The 22,173-nt window shown below is 43.8% G+C and overlaps 1 protein-coding gene across 1 annotated transcript in view; it reads right to left on the minus strand.

Moving 5' to 3' along the window:
* ST8SIA3 (ST8 alpha-N-acetyl-neuraminide alpha-2,8-sialyltransferase 3) overlaps positions 1-22,173 on the minus strand; it is a 39,573-nt gene that overhangs the window by 6,781 nt on the left and 10,619 nt on the right. Inside the window, exons 2-3 of the mRNA XM_079995007.1 lie at positions 20,099-20,279; positions 16,560-16,682 (exon numbers count right to left, since the gene is read on the minus strand). Of these exons, the coding sequence (XP_079851133.1) occupies positions 16,560-16,682; positions 20,099-20,279 (304 nt within the window). The remainder of the gene's footprint in view (positions 1-16,559; positions 16,683-20,098; positions 20,280-22,173) is intronic.

Here is a 22,173-nt window from a genome sequence, read left to right on the forward strand (position 1 = left end):
CTCTCCTTAAAATCAAGTGGTCTAAATGTTTTGTGAAATAAAAGGCATTCATTTCACTCATTTATTTGTATTAGTGGGGTAATTAAAATAGTAATATTCACCTACTGAGAATTTGTTTTGTGGCATGAAATTAATCCCGAGTCAGAAAGGGAATAAGAAAGTAGGTCTTTGCTGCTTTTGCTTTTATTTATTAAATTTCTATACTGCCTTTCATCTGAGGATCACAGGGCTGTTTACAATATAAGAACATAAAAACACATAATACAGTAACAAACAAAAACAATACCCTACCACAGTTTAAAAGGCAGAGGAATGTTTTTTCCTGGCACCTAAAGGAGCCAGACAAGTCTCCCTGGGGAAAGCATTCCACAAAGAGAACCCCTCATAGAGGAGGCACATGAAAAGGGGCTTCAGGTCCATGAATAATCATAGTTTAGAGGTCCTGGGCTCTAGGGAAGTTAGATTATCCTCCACCAGGGCCAGGGCCTTCTCAGTGATGGCTCCAACCTGGTGGAATGCTCTGTCCCATCAGAACAGGGCCCTGCAGGATTTAACTTCCTTCCGCAGGGCCTATAAGACAGAGCTGTTCTGCCAGGCTTTCAATTTGAACTTAGCCTGATCTGTTATTCCCCTTCCTTCCCTCCCCCTCCCCTTTTTTATGAAGACTACCCGCTCTGGGATCCCACAGCTAATTCTTCCCTGGTCTCCTCGCTGGCCCAAATAGGACTAATTTAGCCAGCTAGCCCTGGTGATCATCTAATGTTTATTGGATGGATTTCCCCCCTAAATTGATTTTTGAATTCTGAATTTATTGTTATCCACGTTTTATACTGTATTTTATGCTGTTTTTGTTGCATCAATTAAGTGTTTTAAATTTGTTGTTAGCTGCCTTGAGCTCGGTTTTATGAACCGGGAAGGGCGGGGTATAAATAAATTTATTATTATTATTATTATTATTATTATTATTATTATTATTATTACTACTACTTGTCTACCAGGCAAGATTTCAAAAAAATAATTTCATAGTGAAGCAGGAAGTTCCTTCAAAACAAACAAGGAAGTTCTTCTCCACAGACTGAATCAAAAGAGAAAAACTACAGCAGGAGCCACCACCCCACCTATCTGAGCCTGAGGGCGCATTTGGAAATCTAAGGAACTGCTGAGGGCACTACAAAATACCTAGTTCATAGAAGAAAAACTGGTGATGCTCAGAGCCTCCTTTCCAAACACTAGGCAAAACATCTGCATGCCCACCAAACAAATGAAACACAGATAAAACAAACGAACAGCCCCCCAACCAAGAAACCTCATTAAAAATAATTGGGAGCGGCAGGGGGCCCTGACAGGCACCAAGGGGGTATCTGAGAATACTATGATGTTGATAGACACCACATTGGGGAAAACTCCAGGCCAAGAAGACCCCCAAAGTGGAAGTTCATTCTCCACTTCCATCCCAAAGCTACAATTCTCAAGAGTGGTTTGAAAACCAACCCCTCTTCCCAGGGAACTCTGGGAATTGTAGCTCTGGAAGGCGAACGGGTCTACTATCAACTCTCAGCACCCTTAGTGAACTACGGCTCCCAGAATTCTATGGGGCCAAGCAACAACTGTTTGAAGTACTTTAAATGCATGGTGTGAATGTGGCCTGGTTGAGTCCTCATTCTTAATGCTTAATCAACCAAGTACATTAAGCTAAGAAGTACATAATATCCTTAACAATATGAGTATGCCTGAACTTATAAACCTATTAACCATACTTAAGGAACGCTGACTATTGATTGTACATTACTTAACTGCCACACACCTATCCAATTAACATATCACACCCTATCTAATATCCAGGTGTATCTAAACCCCCCCCCTCCTGTTTCAGGTTGATCCTGTAGAGGGTTATTAATCTGGTGTATCACTAGAAACCATCAATATGCCAATGTACCAACCGTCTATTATGTACAGCCCATAACTTGATATGGAACCTCATCTTGTTCTGAGACCTTATTTAGTCACACGCTTCCCTCTCAGATGCTATGATTAATAGATTAATTAAGGTCTGTAGCACACTTATATCATATCAACTAGTTTTCCTGGCAAATGCCATCCTGTGCAAACATCATAGTGTTCTCAGATATCCCCTTGGTGCCCAAGGGTTTGGGTTAGATGTGAAGGTAGAAGCTCATTCCTCTATTGTACCTTGGAAGATACAGTATTGGCCGAAATGGGCCCTTATCGCCATCTCTGATGCCCTTTGTCAAATCTCCTCACAACCCCCACACTGACCCTGCATCCATTTCCTAAAATTTCACCAAAGTATTAGCATAACTGGCAACCACAACGGCAGTCAACAAGGAGACACTTCATCAGAATGAGTTCTGTCATCCTTCCTTTAGATTTTAGAACACTTTACACTATCTTTGGAGAAACAAGCTCCGTAAGATCTATAATGCACAACTGCCTAGGATGTAAGTGGAAGCACACTTGGGCTTAGGGTTGCCATATTTCAAAAAGTGAAAATCTGGACACAAAAGCTTTTTAAATTTTTTTTATAAAATCTCCAAATAAAATGACATTTTAAAGCTTCTTTTTTTTTTTTTTTTAAAAAAAAGGAAAATTGCCAATAAATCAACACTTCCGATATGGGCTTCCGTGTGCCCAGGTTGTCCCTGACATTTTAACCAGGTTATGAAACTTCTGCCCAGAGATCATCAGGGGGTTTGGACTGAGTGTCCATCAATATGCAGATGATACCCAGCTCTACCTATCTTTCAAATCAGAACCAGTGAAGGCGGTGAAGGTCCTGTGTGAGTGCCTGGAGGCGCTTGGAGGATGGATGGTGGCTAATGGATTGAGGTTGAATCCTGACAAGACAGAAGTACTGTTCTTGGGGGACAGGGGGCGGGCTGGTGTGGAGGACTCCCTGGTCCTGAATGGGGTAACTGTGCCCCTGAAGGAGCAGGTGCACAGCCTGGGAGTCATTTTGGACTCACAGCTGTCCATGGAGGCGCAGGTCAATTCTGTATCCAGGGCAGCTGTCTACCAGCTCCACCTGGTATGCAGGCTGAGACCCTACCTGCCTGCGGACTGTCTCGCCAGAGTGGTGCATGCTCTAGTTATCGCCCGCTTGGACCACTGCAATGCGCAGTATGTGGGGCTACCTTTGAAAGTGACCCGGAAACTACAACTAATCCAGAATGCGGCAGCTAGACTGGTGACTGGGAGCGGTCGCCGAGACCACATAACACCGGTCTTGAAAGACCTACATTGGCTCCCAGTACGTTTCCGAGCACAATTCAAAGTGTTGGTGCTGACCTTTAAAGCCCTAAACAGCCTCGGCCCAGTATATCTGAAGGAGCGTCTCCACCCCCATCGTTCTGCCCGGATGCTGAGGTCCAGCGCCGAGGGCCTTCTAGCGGTTCCCTCATTGTGAGAAGCAAAGCTACAGGGAACCAGGCAGAGGGCCTTCTCGGTAGTGGCACCCGCCCTGTGGAACGCCCTCCCACCAGATGTCAAAGAGATAAACAACTACCTGACATTTAGAAGACATTTGAAGGCAGCCCTGTTCAGGGAAGTTTTTAATGTGTGACATTTTAATGTATTTTTAATCTTTGTTGGGGGAAACCCAGCCAGATGGGTGGGGTAAAAATAAATTATTATTATTATTATTATTATTATTATTATTATTATTATTATTATTAATTTTCAATGGACGAATCACAGATATGTCCAGGAAATTCCAGACATATGGCAGCCCAGCTGTCTGCAGCCTTGGTCATTCTTTACTTGGATATAACCTTCTCTGCCTCCAGTAAGCAGCACAAAGTTAAACTATGGAACTCACTTTTATGGGAGGTGGTGACTGCCACCAACTTGAATGCCTTTGAGAGAGAATTAGACAAATTAAAAGAGGACAAGGCTATCAGTGGCTACTAGCCACGATGCCTATGTTCTACCTCCATTGTCAGAGGCAATAGATGTCTGAAAACCAGCTGCTGGGAATTGCAGGTGGGCAGAGTGCAGTTGTTATTCATGTCCAGGCTTTCCACAGACATCAGGTTGGCCTCTGTGAAAACAAGATGATGGACCAGACGAGCCACTGGCTTGATCTAGGTTTGTCTCATGTCTTTATGTTTTTAATAATGCTGACCATGTTCGGATGGGTTAGGGTGGCCATGTGTTCTACTCTACAGGGGACTCTAATTCAGAGTTTTCCGAGCACAATTCAAAGTGTTGGTGCTAACCTTTAAAGCCCTAAAAGGCCTCGGTCCTGTATACCTGAAGGAGCATCTTCACCTCCATTGTTCTGCCCAGACACTGAGGTCCAGCGCCGAGGGCCTTCTGGCGGTTCCCTCACTGCAAGAAGTGAGATTACAGGGAACCAGGCAAAGGGCCTTCTCGGTAGTGGTGCCTACCCTGTGGAACGCCCTCCCATCAGATGTCAAGGAAATAAACAACTACCGGTATTTTACTTTTAAAAGACATCTGAAGGCAGCCCTGTTTAGGGAAGTTTTTAATGTTTAATGTTGTATTGTGTTTTTAATATTTGGTTGGAAGTCACCCAGAGTAGCTGGGGAAACCCAGCCAAAGGGGCGGGGTATAAATAATAATAATAATAATAATAATAATAATAATAATAATAATAATTCAACCTTTGGGTCCCCAGTTGTTGGTTGTTGTTTTTTTTTTGGGGGGGGGAGCCTACAACTCCCAACATTCTCAGCTAGCTTAGCCGGTATTCAGGATGATGGGAGCTGCATTTCAACAGCATCTGGGGACCGGAGGTTGAATAACACCGCTTCACGATGGGAGTCCTCAACCTGAAGAGCTATTCAGGTCTGGTTTAAAGATAGATAATAATAAGAAAGAAGAGAAGGAGCCTTGAAGCTGACCATCAACAGTTAGTACCTGGACAGCAGACAGATCAGGCAGACAGGTCAACTGGTCACAGTCTTTCCCACAATAATACTATATTTCTAATTAAATTATAGTCAGCGGGTGGTGTTTAACTAAGTTCTTCGCAGAGTAAACCCACTGAAATTAATGATCATGACTAAGCTAGGTCCATTAATTTCAACAGGTCTACTCTGAGTAACGTTCAGCTGACGACCACCCATTATTTCTAAAATTGCATCTAAATTAGCATATACAAAGTATATGCAAATCTGCACCCTCCTTTTCCTCCACTTTTTTTTCCTGGGTGTGTGTGTGTGTGCTGCACTTCCACTTTCCCGGCGATGTGCCTAGAATGGGCACAAGCTTCCAACAAAGACATTGGGCATTCGCAAACTGGGCTCTAAAGCCTTTCCAATCTCGGATTCATCTGCGAAAGTGAATTAGTTTTAGGATGTCTAGTGGATTAAACCAATCAACCCTCTTCCTGTGGATTAATTCTGAAATGGGTGTGTGTGTGTGTGTCCACTTATCATCAAAATTAAACATACGGCTAGCACATGTTTAATTAACTAAGTAACACTTAAATTTATGGAATTTGCTACCAGAGGATGTGCTGATGGCCACTAGCTTTACACGGTATTGAAGAGGATTAGAGGGATCTATCATTAGGCATGAAGGCTATCTGGAACCTTTATTTTTTAGGGGCAGCACAACACTAAGCACCACTCCATGTGGGGCACCAGTGGGAGACAGCTAAGGTCTTCAGACCCCACTCATTGGCTTTCTGAAGACATCTGCTAGCTTGGGCAACTGTGGGAAGCAGGATGGTGGGCTAGAGATGGACCTTTCATCTGATGTAGCAGGGCTCTTACATCAACATCATCATCACCACCATCATCATAATTTATATACCGCCCTATATCCACAGGTCTCAGGGCAGGTACAACTATGACCTGAGTGTTAATTTCCATATGATGGGGTGTACGACTGCACACCGTTTCTCACAGCCTGTAGGAGTTTCAGATGCTGTAATGCAGGTTAAGGCTATGGTTTTCCCAGTAGTGATGTATGGAAATGAGAGCTGGACCATAAAGAAGGCTGATCGCCAAAGAATTGATGCTTTTGAATTATGGTGCTGGAGGAGACTCTTGAGAGTCCGATGGGCTGCAAGAAGATCAAACCTATCCATTCTGAAGGAAATCAGCCCTGAGTGCTCACTGGAAGGACAGATCCTGAAGCTGAGACTCCAATACTTTGGCCACCTCATGAGAAGAGAAGACTCCCTCGAAAAGACCCTGATATTGGGAAAGATGGAGGGCACAAGGAGAAGGGAACGACAGAGGACGAGATGGTTGGATAGTGTTCTCGAAGCTACAAGCATGAGTTTGACTAAACTGTGGGAGGCAGTGGAAGACAGGAGTGCCTGGCGTGCTCTGGTCCATGGGGTCACGAAGAGTTGGACACGACTAAACGACTAAACAACAACAACAACAACAACAATGCAAGTTTGGGGAACCACTGGCTCTCCAGATGGAAACCACAACTACTATCACCACTGGCCATTGCTGGGGCTGATGGGAGTTGCAGTTCACCAACGTCTGGGGAGCCAAAGCTTCTTCATACCTCTGGCGATGGCACAGCAGTGAGAGCATTGGATGGGTTCCACTGCACTTCCATCAAGATCCTTGCTGCTTTGCTGCTACCCTTCTCGGTAACTGGCAGTGATGCACAGCAATGGGAAGCCAGATCAACCATGAAGTCCCCCCCACCACACTGCTACGGCTTGCAAAGTGCTTACGTACTTTGCTGGGATAACTTTATTAATTATAGCAAAGGGACAGAAAATGTCATTCCTGGGTTCCTCCAGAGTATAATATTTGGAAGCCTCTAGTCTAGTTGGCAGTATTAAGGGATTCTTTGGGATGGGAATCCAAGGGGAGAATTAGAGCTTTGTTTATCCATAGTCCTATGAAGGCATGTGGTTTTGGAATCACAAGTATCGCCTTTGTATTGTTTTAGTTTTGTTTTAAATGTATTTTCTGTTTTGTGTTTTTAACAGTTTTTAATTACAGTGGTACCTCCGTTCTCAAACTTAATCCATTCCGGAAGTCTGTTCCAAAACCAAGGTGTGCTTTTCCATAGAATGCAATGCAAAACAAATTAATCCATTCCAGACTTTTAAAAACAACCCCTAAAACAGCAATTTAACATGAATTTTACTATCTAAGGAGACCAGTGATCCATAAAATGAAAGCAATATTCAATGTACCGTACTATAAAATAAGTAAGACAGTATTGTAGATGATAAAAATGAAAATTTAATTTTTTTCTTCCCTGCACTGATGATAGTCATTGTTTGGATGGGGGGCTTATATCCATTTCTGCAGTCACACAATCAATCAATCAGTAGCTGAACTGGGTTCCACACAGTCACAAAAACAAATTAAACGAAAAAGCCTCGAAAACAAAAACATAAAATAAATAGCAAAAACAAAAGCGCCAAACTTAATCCGTTCCGGAAGTCTGTTTGACTTTCGAAATGTTCGAAAACCAAGGTGCAGCTTCTGATTGGTGCAAGGCGCCCCGGAGACAATAGCCGACAACCGCACCGGACGTTTGCTTCCAAAAATCGTTCAAAAACTGCAACACTTGCTTCCGGGTTTTCAGAGTTTGAGAACCAAAGTGTTTGAGAACCAAGGTGTTTGAGAACCAAGGTACCACTGTATTATTAGTGTACATCACACTGACAAAGTTGTTAAGGAGACAATTAATAAATCAATGATGACGACGAGTCTCCATTGTCCCTCATTCCAAAGGAAACATAAACCCTGGGTAAGCGCCTGGAATTCTGCACCGTTCAGAGACTGGCGTGGCGTGCAACAGTATGTTCAAGTTTTCAAACCAAAACTATTTTCCAAATCGTAATGAGCAGTATAGAAGTCAGTTACACAAACTCATTGCATAGCAATTAGGCTGACCCCAAAGACCAAGATTTATACCACCTCTTGCCCTCTAGCTGGCAAGTCTCCTGCTTCATTGCATCATCATCATCATCATCATTTTTATTTATTACCCCCCCCCCCATCTGGCTGGGTTTCCCCAGCCACTCTGGACAGTTTCCAACAAAATATTTAAAATACAATAAAACAACCTATGCACTCCACAGTGATGGTGAGGGTACTCAGAGGCAACCGAGTCAAAGGCTCTGCACATCTTGCCATTCCACAATCTAGGCGCAGTGCATTTCCCCTGAAAAACATTTATGTTTGCAACACATTGGGGAATCTGGAAACCAGCTTGTTGGTAAGTTTCCCTTGTGTGTACCGTCCTACTGGCGTCTCACTTAGGCAGACCTCACTTTGCTCTGTTCTGATGGCCCTCAGAGCAACCTACAGACTTGCCGGCCTGAAATGTTTAAAGCTTAATAAGATCTAGAACTTGCTTATCTGACAGAAAATTGCCTTGGATTTGCTAGCGCGACAGTATATATAGAAAGTTGAAGAAAGGTTCCATGGAAATAACGCAGCATATTCTTGACCCCACTTACAAGAAGAGTCAAATTGAAACTGAATAGACTCTTGCCCACTTAATGAAATTTTGTATTGTGCCTTGTATATTGCCTGCCTTACAAAGGTACATCAAAACGGAAACCGAGGTGATGACACTCCTAACCCAAAGCTGTTGTGCTTCCTTTTGCCATCCCTATTTTAAAAGCCATGTAATCCAACTTCTAGCCTCTTCTCCTTGCAGGATCAAATAAACTATAATCCAATCAACAGTCAACATACCTACATTGACCTCAGAGCACCGTGCCTTATTCCATCTTATTTTATTTTGCTTGACGCTAGATGTCCACTCCCACAGAAGAAAGCTCTTGGATTTGAAAGCATGCAACACATTTTAACAGCCTGTTGGTTGAGCAAATTACATATTTTTTGCACCATAACACTCATTTTTTTCCTCCTAAAAAGTAAGGGGAAATGTCTGTGCGTGTTATAGAGGGAATGCCTACGGGTGGCATGCCTACGGATTTTCCTCCTCTAAAAACTACGTGCGTGTTATGGTCGGTGCGTGTTATAGAGCGAAAAATACGGTATGTGATTCCAGGGCATTCTATGTTGCTTGCTGGGCTCATGCGGTTGTAAGCGCTGGATCCCTCTTAAACAAGGTTAAGGGATCAATAGCGAGCTATAATGCTGCAGATATCTCCTGCAGCCCCCTTTTCAGTCTGCACAAATCCTCCCCTCTTGCCTTAACAAACTAAGAAATCCATCTGCAGCAACTGTGAACAAATTCCTGTTAATAATAATTTGGTTACTGGTTGTGGTGTTTGCCCTACTATGTGACATCATACTGGGTTCATAAGGAAAGGGTTAACTAATTGTAAAATGACTAACCAATGGGAACCCAAGGGGAGGAGTTAAGAGTTAGAGTTAGGGTGTTTGAGAAGTCAGTCTGGAGTTAGAAGAGACAGAGAGGATAAGTCTGTGGGTTGGGCTAGTCTGGTGTGAGAGAGTGAGAGAATTTGTTAAGAGGAGTCAGCCAAACAGTTGAGATAATCAGTCAGAAGGTATTAGGAAGGTATAGGCCGGTAAAGAAACTAAAGTTAAGAAACTGACAGGAATATTATCAGAGAAACCATAAACTTGTTAATGTTTGTAAAATAAGCTTGTTTATTTGGTTCAATTTTAACAGCTGTCTGGACTCAGTGTTTTACCCGAGAATAACGGGTTGGTGGCAGCAGAGAAGTGAGCACAGTGGTGGCACAGGGATCAACAGACCGTTAAACATCCGGGGACCCTGTGTGATCGCCACACTGGTTAAACTGGAAATCTGGTCTGGCATTAACTGGGGTTAAGGTCTGTGCCAATGTAATTCTTAATAGAGCAATGCTACAGAGAAGTGGAGGGGACATGGGTGGCGCTGTGGGTTAAACCACAGAGCCTAGGACTTGCTGATCAGAAGGTCGGCAGTTCGAATCCCCGCGATGGGGTGAGTTCCCGTTGCTCGGTCCCTGCTCCTGCCAACCTAGCAGTTCGAAAGCACGTCAAAGTGCAAGTAGATAAATAGATACCGCTCCAGCGGGAAGGTAACGGCATTTCCGTGCGCTGCTCTGGTTCGCCAGAAGCGGCTTAGTCATGCTGGCCACATGACCCGGAAGCTGTATGCTAGCTCCCTCAGCCAATAAAGCGAGATGAGTGCTGCAGAGTCAGCCTCAACTAGGCGCAATGGTCAGGGGTCCCTTTACCTTTTTTACAGAGAAGTGGGTAGGAGGAAAAGTCCTTGGTAGAGGAATCACCACTTACTAAACCCTACTGGGCTTGTGCTGGCCATACTGGAAGGTTTCCCCCTCTGCCCTTCAATCCACTGGTTTCCAGGGGAGGGAAAATAACTGTGCCTGCTCCACGACTGGCACAGTTTGTCTCCTTTGTTGGGGGCATGTCAAGGGAACAGGAGGGCTTGGGATCCTGTGGATCCAAGGTCTCTTCTGATCCAACCTGATACACCCACGCAACACACCCCTTTTCAGCCCCTCACAACGAAACTTTCCACAGTTGCAATAAAGATGGCTTTGAGGGCAGGTCTTCTTTGCCAACAGATCTCCACCCTTTCTTTTTTTTTTTTTTAATTAAAATTTTTATTACATTTTCAGTTTACAGAACAGAAAAAGAAGGACAAACCAGAAAAAAGAAAGAAAGAAAAACAATCCAACTTTCAAAATACATTTTTAAGTTACTAACTGGACTTCCCCACATCTCCCTCACCCTGCATTCTTTACAATAAACATATCAGCAAATTATTACCTTGTTTCGTATCTTATTTATATCTTTCAGAGTGTTTTACTTCTAAATTTAAAGTACCTTTTGTCAAATATTTATACCTTAAGATAATACATAAAATAACTTTAAATTTCAACTTTTTCTTACTTATAACTTAACTTTCTATTTTCCTAATCTAATGGCAGGAGCTAAAATTTCCAAGTCATGCAGATTCTTAACATTCATGCAACTTATAATGTTTTTGTAAATAGTCCTTAAATTTCTTCCAGTCCTCTTCCATTGTCTCTTCTCCCAGATCTCGGATTCTGCCAGTCATTTCCGCCAGTTCCATATAGTCCATCAACTGCGTCTGCCACTCTTCCAGCGTGGGAAGGTCTTGTATCTTCCAATATTTTGCAATGAGTATTCTTGCTGCTGTAGTTGCATACATAAAAAAAGTTCTATCCTTCTTTAACACCTTTTGGTCCACAATGCCCAGGAGGAAGGCCTCTGGTTTCTTAGGGAAGGTGTATCTAAACACCTTTTTTAACTCATTATAGATCATTTCCCAGAAGGCCTTCACTTTTGGACAAGTCCACCAAAGATGAAAGAATGTCCCTTCAGCCTCCTTACATTTCCAACATTTATTATCAGACCGATGATATATTTTTGCAAGTTTGACTGGGGTCATGTACCACCTATATATCATTTTCATAATATTTTCCTTCAGGGCATTACATGCCGTGAATTTCATTCCAGTGGTCCATAACCTTTCCCAGTCTTCTAACATAATGTTGTACCCAATATCCTTAGCCCATTTTATCATGGCTGATTTGACTATCTCATCCTGGGTGTTCCATTTAAGCAGCAAGTTATACATTCTCGAAAGCGCCTTGGTCTTAGGTTCTAACAGTTCTGTCTCTAATTTCGATTTTTCCACCTGGAATCCTATTTTTTTGTCTGACTTAAAAACCTCTTGAATTTGAGCATAATGAAACCAGTCTTGCACCCTATTCTTTAATTTTTCAAAGCTCTGCAGCCTCCAATTATCTCCAATTTTTTCTATTATTTCCCAGTATTTCGGCCATCCGGCCTCCATATTGGGTTTTTTTTGAACCTTGGCCTCCGCTGGTGATAACCACCTCGGGGTCTTATCTTCCAATAAGTCTTTGTATTTTGTCCAGACCATAAATATAGCTTTCCTGACAATATGGTTTTTAAACATTTTATGAACCTTTACCTTATCGTACCACAAATATGCATGCCATCCAAAAACATTATTATACCCTTCCAGATCTAGGACGTCAGTGTTCTCAAGGAGTAACCAATCTTTCATCCAGCAGAAAGCCGCAGCTTCATAATATAACCTTAAATCTGGCAGGGCAAACCCCCCTCTCTCTTTTGCATCCGTTAATATTTTAAATTTTATTCGGGGCTTTTTGCCCTGCCAGACAAACCTAGAAATATCTTTCTGCCACTTCCCAAAACACTCCACTCTGTCCACGATCTGTAGGGTCTGAAACAAAAATAACATCTTCGGCAATACATTCATCTTTATAGCTGCAATTCGACCCAACAAGGAAAGTTTCAATCTTGACCAGATCTCTAAATCTTTCTTAATTTCTGACCAGCATTTTTCATAATTATCTTTAAATAGATTCAAATTTTTGGCAGACAAGTTTACCCCTAGGTATTTTACCTTTTTAACAACATTTAACTCTGTCTCTTTCTGAAACCCATCTATTTCCAAAGGTGTCAGATTTTTCTCCAAAACCTTGGTTTTTTGCTTGTTCAGTTTGAACCCCGCTACCCGACCAAATTCATAAATTAATTCTAACACTCTCTTCGTACTAGATTCTGGCTCCTGTAGTGTTAAAACCAAATCATCTGCAAAAGCTTTCAATTTAAATTGTTTCACTCCGACCTGTATTCCTTGTACCAACTTCCCTAATCATGTTCAAAAGCACCTCCAGAACAGAAATAAATAACAGAGGGGATAGGGGGCAACCTTGTCGTGTTCCTTTTTCAATTTTAAATTCTTCTGTCACCACATTGTTTACTATCAGTTTAGCTTTCTGCTCTGAATAAATTGCCTCTATTCCATTTTCAAACCCCCGTCCCACTCCCATCCCTTCCAAATTTTTCTTCATAAACCTCCAAGAAATGTTATCAAAGGCCTTCTCCGCATCAACAAAAATTAACACTGATTTTGTATTAATGTTGGTTTGCAAAAGTTCCAAAATATCAATAATATTCCTAGTATTATCAGACAAATGTCTTCCTGGGAGAAAGCCTGCCTGGTCCTTGTGAATTACTTCATTTAATACTTTTTTAAATCTACTTGCCAAAATATCTGCAAAAATTTTGTAATCCACATTTAGGAGTGAGATGGGACGGTAGTTCTTAAGTTGAGTCTTTTCAGTTTCCACTTTAGGGATCAATGTGATGAAGGCTTCTTTCCACGATTCCGGTGCCTTCTTCCCCTCCAAAATCTGATTGCATACCTCCATTAATGGTTGTATCAAATAATCTTTCAATATCTTATAATACTTGGAGGTAAGCCCATCCGGACCTGGAGATTTGCCTAGTTGCATATTCTGGATGGCACCCTCTATTTCTTGTTGTGTTATTTTATGATTCAGGATTGTTCTCTTTTCCTGGGCAAGTTTTGATAAACCATTTGTTTTCAGAAATTGGTCTATCTCCTTCTCCTCTTGTGGCCCTTGAGTATAGAGCTTTTTGAAATATCTCTGGAAACACTTCCTAATCTCCACACTTTCTACCCTGACAGAGGGTGGTCCAGGGAATCCACCCATCCACCAGCTACTCCAGGAAAGAGACTTTTTCACATAACGTAAGCTAGTTAAGATATGGGGTTTTCTCCCGCAAGATGCACTGATGAAACACTGTCTTGCTTGCAGGCTTTTGTCAGGAGCAGGTCAGCAACAAAACACCTGGCGTCAGTGAAGTTAACTCTTTATTCAAAGAAACCAAAAAGAGTGCATGCCTAGTGGTCACAGCAACTCTTCCCAGTAGGTCTTGCCCCAACGAGGCAGTTGTGAGGACTGAATGTCCCACTGTTCTCTAAGGATCCTCTCTTGGTTCCTTCTCCAGAAACCTGAGGTGCCTTCGCCTTGTCTCTCTTTGCTCTGCCCTCTTCATTCCTCTGTATGTTCTGGGAGACCAGTGGGGAGAGGAACTGGTCACAACAGGAAGGGGAGAGTCCCTGGCGTCTTCAGCAGCATGTCCCCACTCCTCCCCAGCCTCCACTTCTGCCTCTGATTCCGAACTGCTCTCTGCCCCAGCTTCTTCCTGCTCACTAAACCCTGTTGCCTCTTCAGCTTCTGACACCTCCCCCTGCCAGCCTGCTCCCTCTTCTTCCTCTGACCACTCATCATCGCCCCAACACTGATCCCCTGGCTCCGAGTCCTCTTCCCTGGGGGGTTCCTTGGGGGAGTTCCCAAGGTAGGGCCTCCTACCACTCCTCTGTATCCACCAGCCCATCTATAGCCATCTGGATGGATACTGTGAGAATAGTATGCTTGACAAGATGGGCATTTGGCCTGATCCTGCAGAACTTTTCTTATGTTCCTACATAGGAGTTGGGAGGAGGAAGCATGCAGCTTTGTGTACACACACACACACACACACACACATTGCCCTTCAATCATATTTCCAAGTTTATTTACGAGAATGAATAAAATAAAATATAACTGCAAACATAACATCATAAACTGATCTCATAGCTGCGCCCCCCAAATTACTTAACTGCAGATTAAGCCTACATTCTGCCTGCACTGGCCTATTCAGTTGGTCCAATATATTTGTAGTTTTTTTTGTTTTTTTAACACTGCAGCACAGCTGTATCATCCCAGTTTATATTTCAGACAGAACAGGTCGCTATTAGATAACAGTGTTTGCTTTAGTAAAACTCGGAACAAACTTGGAACAAAACTAATAAAATACAGCAGGAATAAAGAGCATTTTCATTATTTTGTTTTTTCATGCAATAACCGAGTGCAGGAGTTGTGTGCTCTTGGCGTAGAGGAAAGATGGTTTAGATAGGATCACAGGAAGCTGCCTTATACAGAGTCAGACCATTGTCATATCTAGCTCAGTATTCTCTACAATGACTGGCAGTAGCTCTCCAGGATTCAGACAGAGGTATTTCCTAGCCTGGATATGCCAGAGATTGAACCGTGAGACTGTCTGCATGCAAAGCAGATGCTCTACAACTGAGCAAGGTCATTCCCAATAATGTGAGGGCTCTGCCTGCTAAGAATTCTGAAGGCTCCTGGCCCAAAAGATAAGAGAAAGTTGGGGTGGAGACCCATTTCATATACACTGGAAAGGAGAAGGATACCTTTTTTCATCAATGATTATCTCCTCTGCCCTCTCTCCTTTTAACCCCTCTAAGCTCCTTGGGGAAATTAGTGGACAGAAAGAAATAAGGAGAGGCAAACTATGAATGGATATAGCGATGTGGGTTTTTGTAAAAACTTAATATGGGAAAATGTTTCTGGAAATGTTTCCTGTGGATATTAAGCTAACTTGCACAGGGTAATTTGTACCTGACAGTTTTCTGATTTGCGAGCAAGTGATTTAATTTAGCATGTTATCCCCCCCCCCCAATTTAGTAAACAAAGCCCCCACCCTCAAAAAAGTACCCCCTGTTAATTTTTGTCCCAATTCCCCACAATTCTTTGAAGGGAAGAAATAAGGCACAGCTTAAATTATGTATTATTTGAATACTTGTAAAAATTGCAAAGAACTGCAAAGAATACTTGTAAAAATTGCAAAGAGAATCATGTGCTTCTGTTACATCATTTAAAACTAAGGGACCTCCCCGAAGTTATTGAAAACTGTTGACGCACTAATAAATGTTAGAAACCCAAAGAATTGCACACGATATACGCCGACTCACATACTCGCTGGGGATAATCACCGGACAAATATTAACTACATCTTTGAAACTGCCGAGCTTGCTTAATATTCTATTCGCATCTGGAATCCATTCATTGATACTAATGAACTTCGGGAAGGGAAAATTTCCCACAGAAAAAGAAAGCCCTGGGAAATTTTATACCCCACATCGCTGGATGGAGCAAGCTGTCAGATCCTGCAGTGCGCAATTGATTTCTATCCTCCTTCAACTTTCTCTGTTGACTTCAGAATTCTCAGGAAGCAGAGTTTTGTTGTGGCAGAGCTACTCTCACATTGAGAGTGTAACGGGGGTCAGAGAGGCAAGAAGATGGCATGGTGGGGTGGTGGTGCTTACCTGACCTCCCGGCAGGTGAGTTGTCACTGCTTACTGGGAGGGTTGGGGTGAGGCTGCGACAAACCTGGTGCAATGCAAACGTCCTGGCTGTGCCAATCTGATGCACCTGCTGGCGTGTATGTACCATGCTGCCCTTTCTGCAGCCATGGCACTCTCCTTCCCAGCAAGCGGTATAAACTCATTTGCTAGGACTGGAGGTCAGGTAAGCACTTCTGCACCACCACGCTACCTGCCACTGGAGCCAGGGTTGTTAGGAGGCCATGGAGGTGAGAAAGAAATCGAATACAACTTTCACATACTGATCAGAAAGAAGTCACATCTTCAGCGACAGGTCTGCGGTAAAAACATGCCTTCTCAAAATAGGAAGGGCTTAGCGTTTATTGGTATAAGCACTGTTTTCAAACATTTGAGAAAAGCAGAAGTTCTGATTTTGAACACAGAACCCCATCTCAAAGCACTGCTCGTTCATTCATAGATCACTGTTATGGCTGGTTGATCTTTAAAACTCCCAAGAGCACACACTACCTGTTGCCAAATAGTTAGTTAAATAACAACTGTGATTGCTTTGTTTTTTTAAAGAAACATGACAACATGCTTTTGGCTTGATGGCTTAGGTTTGTCTCATTCTCACTCACCTTTGCTGCAAAAATGCCGTTCTGTTGAATGTCCATTTGGGAGCCTTATCCTGCAACTCATGGTTCAAGGCGTTTGTATTGGGTACAAAGGAAGGGTCAAGGAACTTCAGTGCAAACTGGGACCTGAAAGGGATCACATATCCACACCGTCAGTGAATTCACTCAAAGCATGAAGGAGTAAATTAACTATTCTATTACAGTCTAGAATGAAGTGCAAACCAGTCTTCAAGGACACCCCACCATCAAATAGACAATATATGTTCTGTGACACATTACACTTGGAATCTAAACATGCTCGGTTGTACATATCTCACCAAATCCCAGTCCAGATGAGAACCTGGAGAAAGGGCAAGTTGTTCATTCTCCCTGACATGCTATTCATACGTGTGCTGGGAGATGCTTCCCCCACAGGAAGAGGGTTCGAAAGCATTGCTGCTGTTGCCCAAAGTGATGGATCTATTAGATCCTGCTACATATGTAATCTTGCACTTAATATGTTGTGGGGAGGAAAATATGCTATGGAATGCTACAGGCAAGCTAGAGACCTGAAACTATGCTTGCTACCACTTTTAATCATCTTCCTTTAGACTCTTTTTGGCCTTCTCCTTGTCCCCAGGAATTCATGTGCTTCATGCTCTCCTATTTCTCTACTGCTTCTTCTGCCCCACCTATTATTATTATTTGCCTTCAAAACAACAATCTCAAGCTGATGCACATGAAAGATAATTAAAAAGCGAAAAACAGCAAATACATCTAAAAAGAAACTAAAACCAAACAAAGTAAAGGCCCATTTATCCAGCTGGAAAAGCCTGTCAGAACAAAAAGGTCTCCGGCTGTTTCCAGAAAGCGGTTGTCTGTCATATCATGGCAGCAAATGCTATTCCACAGAAGAGAGGAAGCCACATGCAAAAAGCCCTACTCCCGGGAACTGCAGAGCAGATTTCTGAGATCTTTAGAACCTGTAAGAGAAACTCCCCTGCAGACTGGCCCTTCTTCCTCTCTGTACTTTTGCTAAGTTTTTAACTTTTTGTAAATACGGTTGTAACCCCCCTCCCCAATTTTTCTGTTTATCTTTTGCAAACCGCTGTGAGGTGGCTTTTTCTACACTCAGGCAGTGTATAAATTTTATGGAATTAAAAAAAGAGGGGGGGAAATCCATTGATGAAAATGCTTGGAACCTGTGTGTAGATCATTGTTTGTGTGTTCTCACCTGAACGTACTTTAGGGAGCTACCTCATACTAAGCCAGACCACTGGTCTATCTAACTCAGTATTATCTACGCTGATTGATTGTTGCTTTCCAGGGTTGTTCAGATGGAAGTATCTTCCATTCTCTACTTGGAGAAGCCAGGGATTTAACAAAGCAGCTACTCTACCAATGAGCTAGAGTCCTTCCTAAGCATTTTGCTGCATGCATACAGGGAGTCATAGAATTGAAAGGGACCCTAAGGGTCATCTAGGCCAACCCCCTGCAATGCAGCAATCTCAACATGCAGTCCCCCACCCAATTTGAAACCATACCGGACCCTGCTTAGCTTTGCAAATGTGCCAGTGTGCACATTCTTCTCACCTGATGGGCTGTACATCATACTTTCTATCTACATGTGACTAGAACAAATGTAACATGTAAAGCAGGGGTGAGGAGCCTATGGTGCCCTCCAGATTTGGATGGACATCAGCTCCCATCACTCATGCTAGCTGGGGCTAATGGGAGTTGGAATCCAACAGCAGATCCTCGATCCCTGATGTAAAGCATCTTTTAGGCTGCAACTCTAAACAACAGTAAGTCCCACTGAACTCAGGAAGACTTAACTCTGAGAAGACATGTATCTGATTATGCTTAGCCTCTAATTTCCCCCAGTACGTCAAATTTTCTAATGATTAAGAGCCAGTCCACACATTAGTCTAGACAGCAGACGATGCCACCAGAAGCAGCCACAGCATTATGGTTACATAACACTATATTTATTAAAGTGGCAGCATGGAGAAGACAACATGCAAAAGCATTTCAAGTGGGACCCACGCACAGAATATAGATTAAGGTATCCAGCTGCCTTGTACTGGGCCATTTAGCCCAGCTCTGCTTCCCCTGGTAGGCAGCACCTACACACAAAAGTAGAAAACAAACAGAATGGTCCGCCCTTTCAAATGTTGTGATCTGAGAGTTCTCCTTAATTAGAAGCAGAGGGTGGACGGGCACCGAACAGGGACTCTGCAGGATTTCCTGCATCAGCACGAGGTCGGACTAGATGGCATTTGAGGTCCCTTCCAAACTCTGATTTTGATCCCCCCCCCCCATTCTGAATAGCCAGAGCCGTTAGCATCTGGGCGGTTCATTAGCGGAGAGTAAGCTTGGAAGGGAGTGAAGGCGGAGGGGCGCAGAACGGGAGCGGATGCAAATTCAGCACCATGGACAGCGACCTCCGAAAGATAACGTCGGAGCCTCAAGTTTCCATTCACTTTAAAAATTCTTCTTTCTCTGAGAGGTAGGAGGCCACTTCAAGCAACGCCCCCCACCAGAAGCATTTGTGTGGGAGCTGGGAAAGGGCTTATTTTTTGCAAAGAGCCAATGCAACGCCACGTCTGCACAGCCTGGGGCATTTCCCGGCCTCTGGACCAGCAGAGGAGGAGGAAGACCCAGCAGAGCATGCGAATCGTCTCCACGACTTCCGCCTCACGCCTGCCTGGAAAATTCCCCTCCCCTAATTCTCCGGGCCCGATCACTGCGCGCAGAGAAGAGGGTGCCTCTAATCTGCCGGCGCTAAAATGGGGAGTCAAATTGCGCTTCTTTGGGATGGTGGGGAGCGCAGCGCTTCCAAGCAGAATTTTTTTAAAATGCATTTTAAAATAAAATTAAGAAAGCCACAATCACACAAAGGACTCCCCCCCCCACTTCTATCACCAGACCGCCGGGGCAGTGCAGAACACGGGGGGTGGGGATGGGGGAAGACAAGGAATGGTGGAAGGGAGCGATCGGAGACCCTTCCTAGCCCCCTGCGCGTTTAAAGAGCGTTTGTGCATCTGTCAACCCGCCCCCAAAACGGTGGGGAAGCCGCGCCGATGTCTTCCCCCATCCCCAGCCGGGGAAAGAGGGCGCCTGCGCCATCAGCTCGCCCCATGATGGAATATACATGAACCGGGCAGGGAGCCACCATGATTCTCGTCAGAGACCCGCATCATATTTTATCTATATCTATAGGAGCCGGGGGTTCCTCACCTCCCACCTTCCTCTGGCCACGGAGGCAACCCCCCCCCCCACCTCTGCATGATCTGATCGATTTTTAAAAGGGAGGGGTGGGGGCTTGGTTTACCGCTGGCACAAAAAGCGAAGAGGTGGGGAATGGGGGTGTCCCGTTGATCCAATAATGATCATAATAATAGTAATATCTACTCCCCCCCGCGCGCAACACACACCCTTCCCTCCTCTAACCCTTCCTCTCCAGCATGCATACCCTCCGCCCAGCTCACTGGCTCTTTCCTCCCCTGGAAGATGATATATGTACATTTAAATATATACATGTATGTATTTCAAGCACTCACCTAAATCCAGTGTGGAACATGTACATTCGTGGCACTCCCGTGTTGGCGTATTTGGGAGTGGTGAAGATATTGTCTTTTTTCAGAGACACGTAGCTGATGAAGGACAAAATCAGCAGAGCTACGCTGAGCATCACCAGACCCAGAACACTAACCACCCGGACCATCTTGCAGCTTCTCATGCCTGGGGGCGGAGAAGGTGGGGGGGGGTGAAAGAGAGAACACACACACACACACACCCCACACACACGGAACTGAAAGAGCTACATTGGAGTTAACACACCCAGAAATCAGGGATGGAGCTTGTATGTGTGGGGGGTGGGGTGGGGGGAGAGCGGTGTGGCTAAGGAGCGGGGGAGGGAAAACATACACAAACACTCCAAAGGATTAATTCAAAGCACACACACACACACACAGGGGAGCTAAGCGCTGAGAGGATGAAGAATTAAAAAATAATAATACCAAAAAAAATAATAATGGAGGGCATGAGCTCTGCAGCGTTGTAATGGCAGCGGATGGGGGTGGGTTAAAAAAAAAAAAAAGGTGGATCCTGCCGGAAATTATAGAAAGCTGCCTGATCCTGCCTGCTTCCTTTGTGCAGGAAGCTGTGGATCCTATTGCCTTAAATAGGTGTCCCATTCAAAAGGACTCAGGGGGTGTCAAACACACACCATCCTGGAATATTCTGGAGATTTGCTCTCTGAACATAAGGAAAACGCCTTGCATTGAGTTGAACTATACCAGTTCAGTTCAGTATGGTCTACTCTGCCCAGTGTTTCAGACAGGGGTTTCCCAGGCCTGCCTAGAGAGAGGGCACTGGATCTGGGAACTTGGGCATGCTAGGCAGGTGCTGTACCACTGAACTGTGGTTTTGGGTCTAACTGAGACGGGGTAGCACCTGTTTTCCTGCCCAAATGCCATTGGCACAATAGAAGATGCTCCAGGCTCCAATATCCGCCCCTTAAAAACATCACTGCCTACAGACATGAGTTGGTGGTTTGGAGCTGGTACAGCAGAGAACTTTGTGGCGAGCAAAGCCTTTGGGGGGTGGTTTGGAGCCGAGACAACCAAGAGCTTTGTGGTCAGTGAGCACAGCCTTCCAGCTCTGGGCCTGTATCCCAGAACACACAAGGGGCAGCTGTGAAAATGAGTGGACACTTTCAGGTACAGTATGCAGTGGCAAGGCTTAGCACAGGAACGAGGAAGCTAAGGCTCGCCAGATGTTGCTGGACTACAACTCCCATCATCCCTGACATTTGCTGGGATGATGGGAATTGGGAGTCCAACAACATCTGGAAGGCCACACCCTTCCTTTAGCCTTTTACAGTTTCAGGGGGTTGGACTCAATGGCTTTGGGTCCCTTCCAACTCTCAGTTTCTATGATTCAGGTGTTGTTTATTTTTTTTTTAAAGGGCCTGTTATCAAGGGAAGTGCAGATGATGCTTCATTTTTATTTTAGTTTAAAGAGAGCTGTCAGAGTTTCCACCAATATGAGACCCCTGCCATCTACCTTGAAAGGAAAACCAGGAAGGATACCCAACTCTGGTTATTGGCAACTCACTGAGTCCAAGCCAAGGGCATGTAAAGCCCTAAACAATTTGGGACCCAAGTACCAAAACCGAGCCAGATGGGCAGGGTAGAAATGATTAATAATAATAATAATAATAATAATAATAATGGTGATGACGACAGGGCATTCTCTGTGTTGGCACCCCACTTATGGAACTTCCCCCCAGGTGATATTTGGTTCAGCCCTGCAGAAATATTTACCAGTAAGCGAAGGTGAAAGACCTTTTAAACTGGTTTATGTGTTTGGATTACAAGTGGAACTGATTTTTTTGCAATATTATTATAGATATTTGTTGCTGCTTAAAGAGCTGGTATGTGAAGTTGCTGGTATTCTAACAAAAATATGTAACAATAGAACATGTCGACCTCCAGTGAAGGTGAATGCTGGAAGATTTGGAAGAGATTTTTTTAAATAAAAAAAATAGTACCTCTTTGTGCATTGCATAGTTTTGTATGTAGTGTGGTATTTTATGCATTGTGACTTGCAGTTATTTTTAACTTATCATAGT

This window comes from Podarcis cretensis (genome assembly GCF_951804945.1).
Source record: "Podarcis cretensis genome assembly, chromosome: 11".
NCBI classification, from domain to species: Eukaryota; Metazoa; Chordata; class Lepidosauria; order Squamata; family Lacertidae; genus Podarcis; species Podarcis cretensis.